At 40.6% G+C, this 16,619-nt stretch overlaps 1 protein-coding gene across 2 annotated transcripts in view; it reads left to right on the top strand.

Moving 5' to 3' along the window:
• LOC126483781 (leucine-rich PPR motif-containing protein, mitochondrial-like) overlaps positions 1-16,619 on the top strand; it is a 167,410-nt gene that overhangs the window by 25,861 nt on the left and 124,930 nt on the right. For both annotated transcript variants that reach the window (XM_050106938.1, XM_050106939.1), the window contains exon 3: positions 6,306-6,431. In XM_050106938.1, the coding sequence (XP_049962895.1) occupies positions 6,306-6,431 (126 nt within the window). The remainder of the gene's footprint in view (positions 1-6,305; positions 6,432-16,619) is intronic.

Raw genomic sequence — 16,619 nt, 5'->3', positions numbered from 1 at the left:
GGAGACGAGATACTGGCAGAAGTAAGGCTGTGAGTACCGGACGTGAGTCGTGCTTCGGTAGCTCAGTTGGTAGAGCACTTGCCCGCGAAAGGCAAAGGTCCCGAGTTCGAGTCTCGGTCGGGCACACAGTTTTAATCTGCCAGGAAGTTTCAGTAGTAGATGAGTTTTGCTATTTGGGCAACAAATTAACTGATGATGAGCAAGGTAGGGACAATATAAAGTGCAGACTACCAATAACAAGAAAAGAAATTCTGAGAAAGAGAATGAATCTACACCTAAATGAAACTTAAGTGTTACTGACTCTTTTTCTGAAAGTATTTTTCCGGAGTATAACGTTACGCGGAATTGAAAAGTGGATGGTATGCATTTCAGACAAGAAGAGAATAGAAGCTTTTGAAATGTAATGCTACAGAATACTGCTGAAAATTATATGAGGAGATTGAGTGACTAATAAAGAGGTTGCTGTTGTTTTGGTCTTCAGTCTGAAGACTGGTTTGCACAGCTCTCCATGCTCCTCTGTCCATTGCAGGCCTCTTCATATCCGAATAACTGCTGCAACTTACAACCTTTCGAATCTGCTTACTGTATTTGTCTCTGGGTCCCCCTCCATGATTTTTACCTCCTGCACATCCCACCAGTACTAAATCGGTAATAACTCGATGTCCCAAAATGCGTCTATCCATTAGTCCCGTCTTCCAGTCAGGTTGTGCCACAGATTTCTTTTCTCCCCAGTTCCGTTCAGTAACTCCTAACTAGTTATGTGGGCTATCCATTTACTTTCATCATTCTTCTGTAGCTCCACATTTCAGAAGCTTCTGCTCTCTTGTCTAATCTGTTTATCGTCGTTTCACTTCCATACATAACTGCACCCCATACAAATATTTTCAGAAAAAGACTTCCTAACACTTAAACCTATATTTGATGTTAACAAATTTCTCTTCTTCAGAAATCCTCTTCTTGCCATTGCCAGTCTACATTTTACATCGTCTCTACTAGGATCATGATCGGTTATTTTGCAGCCCAGTAGCATACCTCATCTACTACTTTCTGTGTCTCATTTCCTAATCTAACTCCCAAAGCATCGCCTGATTTAATTCAACTACATTCCATTATCCATTATTTTGCTTTCGTTGATGTTCATCTTATATCTTACTTTTAAGACACTGTCCATTCCGTTCAGTTGCACTTCCAAGTACTTTGCTGTGTCTGACAAAATTACACAAAGATTTTATTTCTTCTTTGTAAACTGTAATTCCAACTCCCAATTTTTTCTTTGGTTCCTTTACTGCTTACTCAGGGTACAGATTGAGTAAGACAGCCATGTCTCACTCCCTTCTCAAGCATGCTTTCCTTTTATGTCCCCCAACTGGTTTCTGTATGAGTTATAAATAGCCTTTCACTCCCTGTATGTTACCCCTGTGACCTTCAGAATTTCAAAGAGAGTATTCCAGTCAACATAGTCAAAAGCTTTCTATAAGTTTACAAGTGCTATAAACCTAAGTTTGCCTTTCCTTAACCTATCTTCTAAGATCAGTTGTGTGTACCTGCATTTCTCCAGAATCCAAAGTGATGTTCCCCAAGGTCATCATTCTAGCAGTTTTTCCATTCTTCTTCTGTAAAGAATGAAAAGGTACTGTATTGAATTGGGGAAAATTTTTTGTCGCAACTTGACTAAAAGAAGGGATTGGTTGGTAGGGCACACCTTAAGACCTCAAGGAATTGTCAGTTTGGTAATGAGAGGAAAAGGGGGTGGGGGATAAATTATTGTAGCAGGAGACAGGCGGTGATTACATATTATAGCAGGAGGCAAGGGATTATTACAGTATGCAGGTTCAAATGAATGTAGGTTGCAGCAGTTATGCAGAAATGAAGGGACTTACACAGGATAAACTAGTGTGAAACAATTGCGTCGACCAGCTCCAGACTCGAGACCAAAACAGTAACAACTATTCTGTGTGTTATTCAGCTTTACAACTAATGCTCCTTCATGCCATGTAGTTAATAGAACTTTTCAACCCATGAATCTAGATATTTACGTAATTTTAGAAAGAACAGGTAATGATTATCGTTTTTTTTGTCTTATTTCATAATGTATGTTTGGCAGTAGTTTATTGAATATCTTCACAGCAGTGTACCTATTGCTGTTCTAAACCGTAGACAAGAAGGCAAAATCGGCATGAAAATTATTTTTACGTCTTGTATTGTGACTGCATAAAGCATAGTTCATCAAAGTCGATTTTTGTTATGAGGATGAAAAAGCAGAAGAAAACAAATGTTAATGTACTCGAAAGTGATTGTGAGATTTCAAGATAATGAAAAAAAGATCCTGCAAGATGTTCAGTTATCTGCTTTATACAATATTCTGACTGCTGATTTATGATGAATAAAAAGTTTATCTACTCTAGGTGTATTGCCCCTGAAGATAATTCCATAGGGTAAAATGGAGTGGAAATGTACAAAAAAAGCTAGCACTCCTGCCTTTAGTTCAAAATAATGAGAGGCTATTATAAGAGCAAAACATTCAGAACTGAGCTGCTTGATTAGTTTAACTATGTGTGGCTTCATTTTCATTTTTTCTCTTAACTGGACTCCAAAGAATTTTAAACATGATGTTTCATGTATTATATGACTATTAAAGTCTACAGCTGGTATGAGTAGGTCATTATTGATTATTGGATGGCATAATTATGAGTCTTTGTGAGATTAAAAATTAGACTGCTTGTTGTTAATTGCTTGTCCGCCTGCTCAGTTATTGTATGAGCTGTGTTGGCTGAGGTTGAGTTGGAGACGTTCATTTATATACTTGCCATCAGCAAGCATTGCAGTTTCTGAACCATGCTTTAAAGTTGTTGTAAGAAATAGGAGTCAGTCCGGTATCGATCATTGTCACTCCCCATATGTAATATTTCCCGATTTCATGCCTGTGATAGTCTTTTAATGGAACTTACTGATTTCTGATATGAAAGTAAGACTGTCCAAGCAGGAGGTATGCCATTAACACCATAACAGTTTAATTTGCCAAGTGATCCACATGATCAGTGTCGGCGAGGTCACAGAATATACCAAGAGAATAATTTTTGGTCAGATGTTTGAGCAGAAATCATATGATGGATTTTCATCTGAATTTTCATAAGTGTTATATTGATCAGCTGCTGCTAACTATGTAAATGAAATGTCAAAAAGTTTGTCTCTTCAAGGCCTAGCTATTTTGTTCACGAAAAGTTAAATTGGTGTAGCAATTGTGGAATTCTTTCTTTCATGTTGAGAAAATTAAACAAAAATCAAATTACTGTATAAACTGTAACTTCTATGCTTTCTATTGGTCTGTATACTGTTAATGATAATAGAATCCAATCAATATTTAATGTTTTTTGAGCAAAACCTGAAAATAAAAATTAAATTTGGAAAAAAGAGTCAAGTGAAATGATTTGTCTAAAAATAAGAAATAGAATGGATTAGGGAAGCTCTGATATGTTTCACTTGCTGTACACGTTTTTGAACATCGTTCAAAAGCACATCAAGTGTTTCTCCTGATCTATTTTAGTTCTTACTTTTAGACAAAGCATTGTATTGTATTGTATTGTATTTTTTATTGGTCCTGTTGTCTACATAGCAGCTTATGCATAAGACATTAGGCAAGTCAAGTTATAAATAAACAGGCTGAAAGTCATTTCAAGGCATACATATTTAAGGTTACAATAATACACTTTACATGTAAGCATTTATATAACACATTTCATAAATTTAAATATTCTTCAATGGAGTAAAAGCAGTGATGCTGTAAATATAATCTCACAAAATATTTGAAACACTTTCTTTCCTTCAAAAAATATATGACTTTATTGAGAATCAGTTACAAAAGCCAAACTGAGGTGCTGTTAACAAGTTCTGCTCAGTTAAACGATTTGGGCCAGATTATCAAACATGTTTAAAAAGCTTCAAAGATGATGTTTAGGTTTCTAATTAGACGTAGTTTTCTTATATCAGATTTTGTAGGCGGGTGCTTCTAGAGCATATTTAAGTCTGTCAGGAAATATTTCCGAATTAATTAATTAATTCATTCATTCATTCATTAGCTTAAGTTTAAGCCTATGGAGTCAGCATAAGATTTTATTATTGGTGTTTTTAACTATCATAGTCACCTGAATTGCTCCTTTTTAGCAAGCTGATGAATTTTGTAATCTCCTTAGAGGTTGTATTTTTTTAAATTAGTTTCTGCAAAAGTAAATCTATGCATCTCTATTTGGTTGTAGATTAGTGGCTGCAATGCACACTGCAACTGTGAGGAATTAAACACAGTTTGAAAGCGTCAGCATTTCTGCCAGAGCTTTTTTGTGGGAGTTCATTTTCATTGTATCTCTCTTTCTTTCATTCTTCTTGTGCATTAGTAATTTCTACCGTAAACCACGGAGCTGTGCACCTAAAGTAAATGAAGTATTTATTCAGCACAAGTGAGCAGTAGAAAGTCCTATATTATATAAACTAGGTGACTGCACGCTTTGTTGAGTCCTCCATAAGGATCTTGGAATTCTCATACCCACACTCACTTCTCTGTGCACATTTACTCCTCATTTCATTGTGTTGTTGTAGTAAAATTCAATTTCAAGTAAACGATGATTTGCACAATCACTATACAAGACACAAAAATAATTTTCATGTAGACTTTGCTTCTTTATTTATGCTTTGATATGGAGACATGAACTCTGATGCAAAGTTATTCAACAAGCTGTCATCTTCTATATAGCAAGAAACTGGGAATACCCACCAATTAAAAAAAATTGAAACATTTACTCATTAGTAACTTGTTTCTACAAAATTTACCATTTATCCGTACTCAAGAACTGAACATTTCTGTTCACTATATGGCAAGTAACACTGTTCATTATAAAGCTACACAACACATAGGAGGGTATTTCAAATAAACCTAAACTGAATTGAATTGCAAAAGATGTAGGTAATTATATTCGTTGGAAACTACCATTCTAATCAAGTAAATGCAGAGCTATTCAGAAAGTAAGTTCTGATCAGTCACGAAATGGAAATCACTGTGAAAATCAGAACTGTTTTATGTGCAATAGGTAGCTTCACGTTTCAGCTACTTCTCTACATAATCACCACTCCAACTTAGACATTTGTCATAGTGTTATACCAACTTTCCATAACCCTTATCATAGAAGAGAGCCACTAGTGCTTTCCACCACTTCTCTGTGCTGGTCTGTAGCTTGTTAAAATGTAGTCTTCATAGCCAGTGGTTCATGTGAACAGAGGGGAAACTCAGGACAAGACAATTATGGGCTGTGTTGTGGGTGATCAAACACTTCTCTCGGAAATGCTGCAGGAGCATCGCCCATGCAGATTGTGGCCGCAAATTGTCACGAAGAACAAAATGCATGACAGTTATGAGTGGACTGCACAGCGTGAGGCGAAATCTCTCACCAGGCCCTCATACGTGGTGGGAGACAGTTTTTTCTGGGCATCTTTCGTCGCTCACTGTGCGCTCAGAATTGAAAAGAGTGATGTGCCGCAATCAACGGGCATACTAGAGAAACTACCCAGTACATTCATGCAAAATTTCATCGTATTTCTGCACTGGTTTCCATTTCGCGACCGATCATAACTTACTTACCAAGTAGCCCTTGTATTAAGCTACCAATACAAGTTAGACAGCAACTGTTTCATATAACTGGGGAAGCAGCAATCACCTGCCCCCAGCCCCTTCCACCCTCCACTCTCCCTAGAGGAGAACCTCTCCTTCTAACTTAGTAGTTTATATTAAGCTAGCATAAGTGCCATTAATGATAAGTAATATGGTGGTAAGTTGTTGTTAATACAGCTAACATACCAAGATTTCTTGATTTTCTTATTTTTGGTAATGTGTACCTGTCACTTGTTTCACACCACTAGCAGTTGTTCTTGGTATGATCTACAAAACATGTATGAATTAACTGAAAACACACACACACACACACACACACACACACACACACACACACATTCTTGCTTCGCTATATATATTGTACAAAATAGGTTAAAATATGGCTTTGAATGCAAATGTTTTTGCTAATTATTTTGAGTTTTATGTAACTAGCACTGTATACTGATTTCCTAGAAGCTACATCATATGTTTTGGTTGTAATCTGCTTGCTTACATATACACTCCATACAAGGCTTCAGCTGTAAGCCCATTGCAGCTAAAGTGAATTTCATTTATATATTGCATGAATTTCATTAACAAAATCAAATGTTGCGTAAATGATGTTCGCAGTTGTCAGTGGTCATTGTGATTCTATGTTCTTCTTTTGTAGGACATCCCCTTGATGATCAAACTTGGCTCCTTTTATTGAGGTGTTGTGGGAGCTTGCTGCCGGATGAAGTTCCTTCAGCACGAGTGAAACTTGCTGACAGGGTGTGGAAATTACTGAAACACTCAGGTAATGTGTGTGCAGAGTGCTTTGTGTAACTGAACTGAGGAGTTTACACAAATAGAAGGGTTAGATGAGATGAAGAAATGAATTTATCGGGTAAAAGGGACCACTGCAGAGATATATAATCATATCACATTGTTATTGAATTCAAGATATAAGATTTAAAAAAGTACTCACGCTCCAGTCATCCATAGTGTTGAGAAAATGTAGCTGCATGCATGTGCTCAGAAGAAAAACTATCTTGAAGTGTAACTTTTCTGACCCAGTTCTTGTTTATGTGGGTATATATTGCTCAACATTTCTGCTGTATAGGGAGCAATTATCTTCTCTCGTTATTTTTTTTTTTCCAGTAAACTAAAAAAAGACACTTTTTAGTCACAAGTGATAAATAAACCCAATTGCAAAGTACTTAGCTGAGGAGGCTACCAAATAAAATTTCCAATATTGTCCTTAGGGTGCTTACAATGCTTTAGTGAGCACATGTGTGGTGAGTGCAGCATCCTGAGCCATGCTCAGTTTGAGAACATTATTCCACACAAGTGACTTATTGTTTTGCATTCTGCTCTTTTTCCTTGTACACTTTCACCAGTGTTAGTTTCCACTTCTAATTGTGCTATGGCACACACTGTATATAAATATTGCTCTTCGGCATCCTTGCAAGCCTCTCAGCTGGGCACTCGAATGGCTGCTACTAATTGTGATGTGTTCTGTATAGAAATCCTATATATTGGGCACCTCTGGCAACCCTCTCAGCTTGGTGCCCCAAGTGCTGGCTTGTCACTTGCGCCTTAAACTGGCACTACCTAGAGCTGTAGCAGATTTCTTCTTATGACCTGGTGCAGTTACGATCCCTCATCTCCTCTCTGACTATACTTCACCTCTTAGCTCATAAACCTTGGTGGCTTCTTTGATGTGGACTGAGCTTCCTTGAAGATTCCAATTTTGGTCCCCCCCCCCCCCCCCCCTTATGTCCTTTCTTGGCTAACAGAGTATTACCCCATTAATAACTTTGACCTTCCACTCTTCAAAATTTTCTCAGTAGTGCAGATTGTATGGGGTAGTTCACCCGATGTGACATGCATCCCATCAGGTGTACAGTTCCACCTTATTAACACATTTTTATTAGATTGCTTTCTTGTCTGTCTGTTAGCTACAAATTTCCCGATGAAATAGAGACTTGAAATATTAGACACGGCCCTGAATTCGATGACAGTGCAATATTAACTCACTTTCTTGTCATTCTGTTCAGTAGGGATTGGGTGGGGGTGAGAAGGATTGGTAATGCCCTGCAGGACTGATGTGTTGTGTGGGTGGTATCGGAATGCATTCTGGGTGGTACGCGAGCGGATGGGTGCAGCAGAGCTGAGAGAAGTGGGGTGGGGTAGGGATGGGGGTGGGGGGTAGGAGATTTGTGCAATATATGTGACACACGCATGTGCGGATGAAGCCATGGGTAAAAAGCTAATGTATATGTAGTTGTTTGTATGACAAAAATGTAATCTCATGAAAATGTTGAAAATAGATTGAGAAATTTCACACTCATGTGACTAAAAAGCAGAAAATAATTATTTCAATAAAAATAAATTTTTAATAAAACTTGTTTGTAAATTGGACTTTCGTTTGATGCAGCTCTCCTTACTACTCTATCCTATGCAAGCCTCTTCATCTCCAAATAACTACTGTGACCTACATCCTTCTGAATCTGCTTAGTGTATTCATCTCTTGGTCTCCCTCTACGACTTTTAATTTCCACACTTCCCACCAGTACTAAGTTGGTGATCCCCTGATGACTTACAATGTGTCCTACCAACGGATCCCTTCTTCTAGTCAAGTTGTGCCACAAATTCCTCTTCTCCCAAGTTCTAATCAGTACCTCCTCATTAGTTACGTGATCTACCGATTAATCTTCAGCATTCTTCTGTAGCCCCACATTTTGAAAACTTCTATTGTCTTCTTGTCTAAACTATTTATTGTCCAAGTTTCACTTCCATATATGGGTACACTCCAGGCAAATGCTTCCAGAAAGGACTGCCTTACACTGAAATCTATATTCGATGTTTACAAATTTCTCTTCTTCAGAAACACTTTCCTTGCCATTGCCAGTCTACATTTTATATCTTTTCTACTTCGACCATGTTCGGTTATTTTGCTCCCCAAGTATCAAAACTCATCTACTACTTTAAGTGTCTCATTTCCTAATTTAATTCCCTCAGCATCACCTGATTTAATTCGACTACATTCCATTATCCTCATTTTGCTTTTGTTGATGTTTGTCTTATATCCTCCTTTCAAGACACTGTCCATTCGGTTCAACTGCTCTTCCAGGTCCTTTGCTGTCTTTGACAGAATTACAATGTCATCGGCAAACCTAAAAGTTTTTATTTCTTCTCCATGGATTTTAAATGCTTTTCCAAATTTTTCTTTTGTATCCTTTACTGCTTGCTCAGTATACAGATTAAATAACATTGGGGATAGGCTCACTCCCTTCCCAACTGCTGCTTTCCTTTTATGCCTCTGGTCTCTTAAAGCTGCTGTCTGGTATCTTCACAAATTGTCAAGACCCTTTTTCTCCCTGTTTTTGATTCCTGCCACCTTCAAAATTTGAAAGATAGTATTCCAGTCAACATTGTCAAAAGCTTTCTCTAAGCCTACAAATGCTAGAAACATAGGTTTGCCTTTCCTTAATCTGTCTTCTAAGATAAGTCATAGGGTCAGTATTGCCTCACATGTTCCAACATTTCTATGGAATCCAAACTCATTTTTTCCAATGTTGGCTTCTACTAGTTTTTCCAATTGTCTGTAAAGAATTCGTATTAGTATTTTACAGCCACGGCTTATTAAGCTGGTAGTTGGGTAACTTTCACACCTGTCAACACCTGCTTTCTTTGGGATTGGAATTATTACATTCTTCTTGAAGCCTGAGGGTATTTCGCCTGTCTCATACAGACGGAAGAGTTTTGCCATGGCTCGTTCTCCCAAGGCTCTCAGTAGTTTTAATGGAGTGTTATCTACTCCCAGGGTCTTCTTTCAACTGAGACCGGTAACCGTCGCAGTCTGATCCCTTTAATCCCACAAACCATCTCCTTTCAACTTAAGTCTTTCAGTGCTCTATCAAATTCTTCACTCAGTAACATATCTGCCATTTCATCTTCAACTACGTTCTCTTCCATTTCCATAATATTTCCCTCAAGTACATCGCCCTTGTATAGACCCTCATATACTCCTTCTATCTTTCTGCTTTCCCTTTTTTTGCTTAGAACTGGTTTTCTGTCTGAGCTCTTGATATTAATACATGTGGTTCTCTTGTCACCAAAGGTCACTTTAATTTTCCTGTAGGCATTACCTATCTTACCCCTAGTGATTTATGCCTCTACATTCTTACATTTGTCCTCTATCCATCACTGCTTAGCCATTTTGCACTTCCTGTCGATTTCATTTTAGTGATTATTTTCTTTTTCGCCTGCTTCATTTACTGCAGTTTTATATTTTCTCCTTCCATATTTAAATTCAGTATCTCTTCTGTTACCCAAGGATTTCTACTAGCCCTCATCTTTTTACCGACTTGATCCTCTGCTGCCTTCGCTATTTCATCTCTCAAAGCTACCCATTCTTCTTCTACTGTATTTCTTTCCCCCATTCTTGTCAGTGTTTCCCTAATGCTCTCCGAAACTCTCTACAACCTTTGGTTCTTTCAGTTTATCTAGGTCCCATTTCCTTAAATTTCCACCTTTTTGCAGTTTCTTCAGTTTAAATCTACAACTCATAACCAATAAATTGTGGTCACAGTCCACATCTGCTCCTTCATTTTAGTGATTATTTTCTTTTTCGCCTGCTTCATTTACTGCAGTTTTATATTTTCTCCTTCCATATTTAAATTCAGTATCTCTTCTGTTACCCAAGGATTTCTACTAGCCCTCATCTTTTTACCGACTTGATCCTCTGCTGCCTTCGCTATTTCATCTCTCAAAGCTACCCATTCTTCTTCTACTGTATTTCTTTCCCCCATTCTTGTCAGTGTCTTACAGTTTAAAACCAAGCCTCTTCCATGTATACAGCCTTCTTTCATGATTCTTAAACAAAGTGTTGGCTATGATTAAGTTGTGCTCTATGCAAAATTCAACCAGGTAGCTTCCTCTTTCATTTCTTACCCCCATTCCATATTCTCATACTACTTTTCCTTCTCTTCCTCTTCCTACTATCGAATTCCATTCCCCCACAACTATAAATTTTTGTCTTCCTTTACTATCTGAATAATTTCTTTTATCACATCTTACATTTCTTCAATCTCTTCATCATCTGCAGAGGTAGCTGTCATATAAACTTGTACTACTGTGACTACTGTGATAGGAGTGGGCTTCGTGTCTATCTTTGCTACAATAATGCATTCACTATGCTGTTTGTAGTAGCTTACCTGAGCTCCTATTTTTTTTGTTCATTATTAAACTTGCTCCTGCATTTGATTTTGTATTTATAACTCTGTATTCACATGACCAGAAGTCTTATTCCTCCTGCCACCGAACTTCACTAATTCTCACTATATCTAACTTCAACCTACCCGTTTCCCTTTTTAAATTTTCTAACCTTCCTGCCCAATCTGACATTCCACACTCTGATCCATAGAATGCCAGTTTTCTTTTTCTTGATAACGATGTCCTCTTGAGTAGTCCCACCCAGAGATCCGAATGGGGGACTATTTTACCTCTGGAATATTTTACCCAAGAGGACACCATCATCATTTAACCAGTGAAGCTGCATGCCCTCAGGAAAAATTACAGCTGTAGTTTCCTCTTGCATTCAGCTGTTCACAGTACCAGCACATCAAGGCCGTTTCGGTTGATGGTACAAGGTCAGATCAGTGAGTCATCCAAACCGTCAACCCTGCAACTACTGGAAAGGCTGCAGCCCCTCTTCAGGAACCACACCTTTGTCCAGCCTCTCAATAGATACCCCTCCATTGTGGTTACACCTATGGTATGGCTATCTGTATCGCTGAGGCATATCTACATGCAATAGACAATTTAAACCATAACAGATTGCGGACAAAAATCGTACAGGCATACAATCTCTTAGATACATTAAAACCACCATTTTTTTCTTTAATCATTGAAGCCATGCTGGGAGCCAGACAGACAAAGCCCTGTGGCACTTACAAGAGAGGGAGGGGGGGGGGGGGGGGGGGGGACCGACACCGAAACGTATACTTAGACAGCTTATCATCTCAAAACAACAACAAAATTTCTGGTGGATATTAACAATGACCTGTTTATGAGTGAAAGAGCTGTTCTATCTGTAGTTTCCATTGATTGATTTTACCGAGTGACTTTCTTCCATCCTACAACCATCTGATGTTTTCCTTTGCTTCTCCTCTCAGTGCTCATGCTTCCTCTCCTTTTTTGTGTTTGATTCACCACCTACCAAACTGCAAATACTTCCGACCCATGGCGTATGAATGATTGTCCGTGCACAACACAGACTTCGTGGTTCTGTGGATTGTTGATGCAGCATCTGATGCCCCAGATTCATTCCTCCGATAGTTACAATTATATTTACTTCTGTTGATCCCACTTCATCCCTCAACCTGACATACTTTAGCTTTTCTTTCCACACCTGCCTATGTCACACACACGTTTGATCCTTGACCTAGCCCATCTCTTCTCCCTCTCTCTTGGCTTATCACAACATGCACACACTCCTATACCTCATCATTCCTTTTACATGCTTATATTTGCATATCTGTACGTGTTTCTGCATGTATTTGTGTATTTTTTACACATTTTTGTGTGTCTTTTTGTGTATCCAGCTCCTCTCACAACCATCAACACCAGTTTTGCCCATTTCTGCATCCTATTTCCTTTACACCTTTCCTGCCACAATGGACCTCTTTCTCCATCCTTCTGCACCAGTTCAGAAAGTATCCCTGTCCCTGGCTAAAACCCAGTCCCACATCCTGTTTCCCAAATGCTGCCTAAAGCTTGTAACTCCCCAAAGGCCGTAATTGTAAAGATTCCTTTTTCTGCATCCCACCCCTCCTTTCAGAGTGACCTACACCTTTTCAGATTCTGCCAATCCCTGGCCCTCACAAACCTGGTACTTCATGAACACTTCTCCATGCACAGGCATCCCAGAACCACCTCCACTCTCTCCGCAAGAGACTACTACTCTTCAGTACCTTCTCCATACATCACATCTCTGAAATTGGATTCCTTGCTCTTCAGCATCTGGAGGAGCATTCCAGAAACCATCTCAGTAAGTTATCCAATCTGCTGACATCCTACTGCCGCCTTTGGGCACCACTATCCAACCCTTATCGTACCCACAGTGTTCCTCCTCATCCGCCCTTCATAGCAGCTAAATCCTGCCCAGCTGGCCTTTTCAGCTTGCCACATCTTCAAAACTTCCTACCAACTCTCCACCAAATCGAGAACCAAAACAATTCCCGTGACACTGTTGTTAACCTTTCCATCAAAATCCTCAGCTCCACAGAAGTTTGTTCTATCCAAAGACCTCACCTTCAGTCTTACACCCAAATTTAACTATTCTGGACTTGTCAGAGGCGTACTCTCCTTCTTGTGGTCCCTACAATGGAAACACTTCTTTGCTGCCTATCCCTCCAACCAAAACTGCCCTTATTCCAACATTCAACCCTGCCTCTTCCAGTTCATACTGTCATGCAACCATGATCTTCCCCCCCCCCCCCCCCAACCTAACCATTCAATGGTCACCTTCCAGGAATTCCTTACCTCTAACTTAATCTCACCATCTTTCTTCAGGTCCCTTCCTCGGAGCATCAACCTTTCATTAGAAGAAGGAAAAGCCATATACAACCTCAAAACAAATCCTGACCTAATCATCCTACTTGCAGGCAAAGGTTCCACCACTGTTGTTATAAATCACAGTGCCTACCTGGCAGAAGGCCTCTGCCAGTTACCTGACTCCACCTATAAATTCTGCCGGAGTGATCCCATCCCAAAAGTCCAACACAACCTCCAGTCCCTGCTTAAAGCTTTAAGTCCATTCCGGAACATTTCCCCTTGAATCTATTTCTCTCATCGTCCCTATGACATCCCCAACACCCACCTTCTACGTGCTTCCCAAAATCCACAAACCCAACAATCGTGGACGCCCCATTGTGGCTGGTTGTTGTGCTCCCACTGAAAGAATTTCAGCCCTCATTGACCAACACCTCCAACTAATCATGCCTAAGCCAGCCTCCCATGTCAAAGACACCAACCACTTCCTTCACCAACTCTCCACCATCCCCACCCCATTATCTCCTTGATTCCAACTCATCACTGTTGATGTCACCTCCCTATATACTAACATCTCTCATGCCCATGGCCTTACCTCTATTGAACACTATTTTTCCCAATGTCCTTCAGACTCCAGAACCACTACCTCATTCCTCATACACTTTACTAACTTTATCCTAATCCACAACTGCGTCTTATTTGAAGGGAAGGTATATAAACAAATTCACGACACAGCCATGGGCACCCGCATGGCACCCTGCTATGCCAACCTTTTTATGGGCCATCTAGAGGAGACTTTTCTAGCCTCCCAAAACACCAAACCCCTAGTGTGGTACAGGTTCATTAATGAGATCTTCATGATCTGGACTCAGGGCCAAGACGCCCTATCTTTGTTCCTTCACAACCTGAACACCTTCTCTACCGCGCACTTCACATGCTGGGCCCCAGTCCAGTGTGCCCCATTCCTAGATGTTGACCACCTCCATACTGATGACTCTGTCTTCACATCTGTCCACATTAAATCCACCAACCACCAACAGTACAAGCGTTTTGACAGCTGTCATCCCTTTCACACCAGCCTGGCTACCCAAGGACGGTGTATCTGCAGTGAGAACAACTCCCTTGCTTAGCACACTGGACTCACATTCGGGAGGACGACGGTTCAATCCTGCATCCGGCCATCCTGATTTAGGTTTTCCGTGATTTCCATAAATCGCTCCAGGCAAATGCCGGGATGGTTCCTCTGAAAGGGCATGGCCGACTTCCTTCCCTGCCCTTCCCTAATATGATGAGACCCTCGCTGTTTGGTCTCTTCCCCCAAAACCAACCAACCAACTCCCTTGCTCAGTATGCTGAGAGTCTCACCAAGGCCTTCACATACAGACACTATTCCCCAGACATGGTCCGGAAACAGATCTCCCATGCCATTTCCCCTCACACCCCAATCCTCCCATCTCCCCCAAGAACCAACTGCAAGGGAGTGTACCCTTCATCACCCAGTCCCACCCTGAACTGGAACTATTGAACCAAATCCTTTGCCAGGGCTTTGATTACCTATCATCATGCCCTGAAATGAGGGACATCCTACCCCTTCTAAAGTGGTGTTGCGTCATCCACCCAACCTCCACAGCATCCTAGTTCACCCCTATGCCACTCCCAATCCCAACCCCTTGCCACAAGAATCTTATCCCTATAGAATACCCAGGTGCAAAACTTGCCCAGTCCACCCACCCAGCATCTTTTATTCCAGTCCTGTCACAGGTTTATCCTACCCCATCAGGGACCAGGCCACCTGTGAAAGCAGCCATGTCATTTACCAGCTCAGCTGCAATCATTGCACAGATTTTTATATTGGAATGACTACCAACCAGCTGTCCATCAGGATGAATGGCCACCACCAAACTGTGGCCAAGAGCAAACTTGACTACCCTGTGGCACAAATGCAGCTGAATGTAACACACTTGATTTTAATGGCTGCCTCACTATCTGAGCCACCTGAATCCTTCCCTCCACCACCAGCTTTTCTGAACTACACTGATGGGAGTTATCCATACAACACATTCTCTGCCCCCATAATTATCTGGACCTCAACCATGGTAACATACTGTACCCACACCTCCTCTGTCCTATCATCTCCTCCCCATTCTCATCTCCCACCCTATTTATTGGCAGACTGGCAGCCCTCTACAAACGCATCCACCTGTCTTTCCCTGTTCCTCTCCTTTACCCCCCCCTCCCAGCTGCCCCACAGCATACTGACGTTGCGCCTGATGTCGTTCTAGTCCCTGCACACTTCACCAGACAGTGTTCGTCTCTCACTCTCCACCCATACACTACTATCCCTTCCCCTCCCCCACTCCCTCCAGATTGCTATTTGCATTCCAAGTGATAGTTGCATTCTGGCCCGAGATGCTGGAGTTGGCGGTCATATTTGCATAAAGGTGCTTACTTGTGTGTATGAATAGTATGTGTCTCTCTTTTACTGATGAAGACTGTGGCGCTTCATGTAAGTGTCTTTTTAATTGTGCCTGTCAGCAACTTAATTGTCTTCTGTACAGTGAGTAGCAATCTGTCTTTTCCTACATTGTTGATATTCTTACCTGGAGTTTACATTGTTTGTAAGAGCACAAATAACCGCTTGTGAAAAACTTAATGATTGCTGATAGTAAGGGGCTGCATAGTAATTGGAACAGTTCCACGTGCCTATTGTACTGTTGGAATGTCTCTACCTGCTATCTACCAAAAATCACAGGCAAGGGAACATAAAATACCACTTACTCTGTTAGGCAAAGTGCATGTGTAGTGGAATAAATACCCAGCATCATGGTGTTAGTGCAGTGTTAATACCACAGCTCCGTGTATGTGTACCACAGAATGACATGCGCCTTATGTGCTGGTGCACAAAGTCTCTTATGTTGTCTGACTTGAGGTTGCTGCCAGGCAGGGAATTTACCTGGGGTGGTACGCTTGTCAAAGAATAACACAACTGGTCCAAGGCCAGCTCAGTGAGGACAGAAACCTTGTGTTGAGCAGATGGGCAAAAGTGGGCGTGCTCTCAATATTCAGTAAGCACAGGGACTGCAAAAGCATGACAATCCTTTTGGCTCTGAGAGTTTCCAGCAAGACATATTAGAGAAGTTACCACAGCTATAACTGGCTTGTGGTGCTCAAGAATTCACAGTGACATTGCTCTCTGATCCTTCAGTGTCACCTCTCTTATAATTCTGAAGCAGAATTTGCCAAGCATTAGGCTGCCCACCCACTAATAGGGAATGTGATACAGGCTAGTTTTATCCTACTGTTGACTGTGATGTTAGGGACTGCAAGTTTGAATATTTGATTCACACACTTGGCTGAGTGGCTGGTGGTGCAAACCTACCATTTGTGGGGTTAAGTCTGAATACTTCAAAGTCCGAATCCCTTCAAGCACATGCTATCAATATCA

The sequence above is a fragment of the Schistocerca serialis genome, chromosome 6 (assembly GCF_023864345.2).
Source record: "Schistocerca serialis cubense isolate TAMUIC-IGC-003099 chromosome 6, iqSchSeri2.2, whole genome shotgun sequence".
In the NCBI taxonomy this organism is placed as follows: domain Eukaryota; kingdom Metazoa; phylum Arthropoda; class Insecta; order Orthoptera; family Acrididae; genus Schistocerca; species Schistocerca serialis.
Note: the sequence above shows the minus strand (reverse complement) of the source record. Positions and strands in the feature narration are given on the sequence as shown.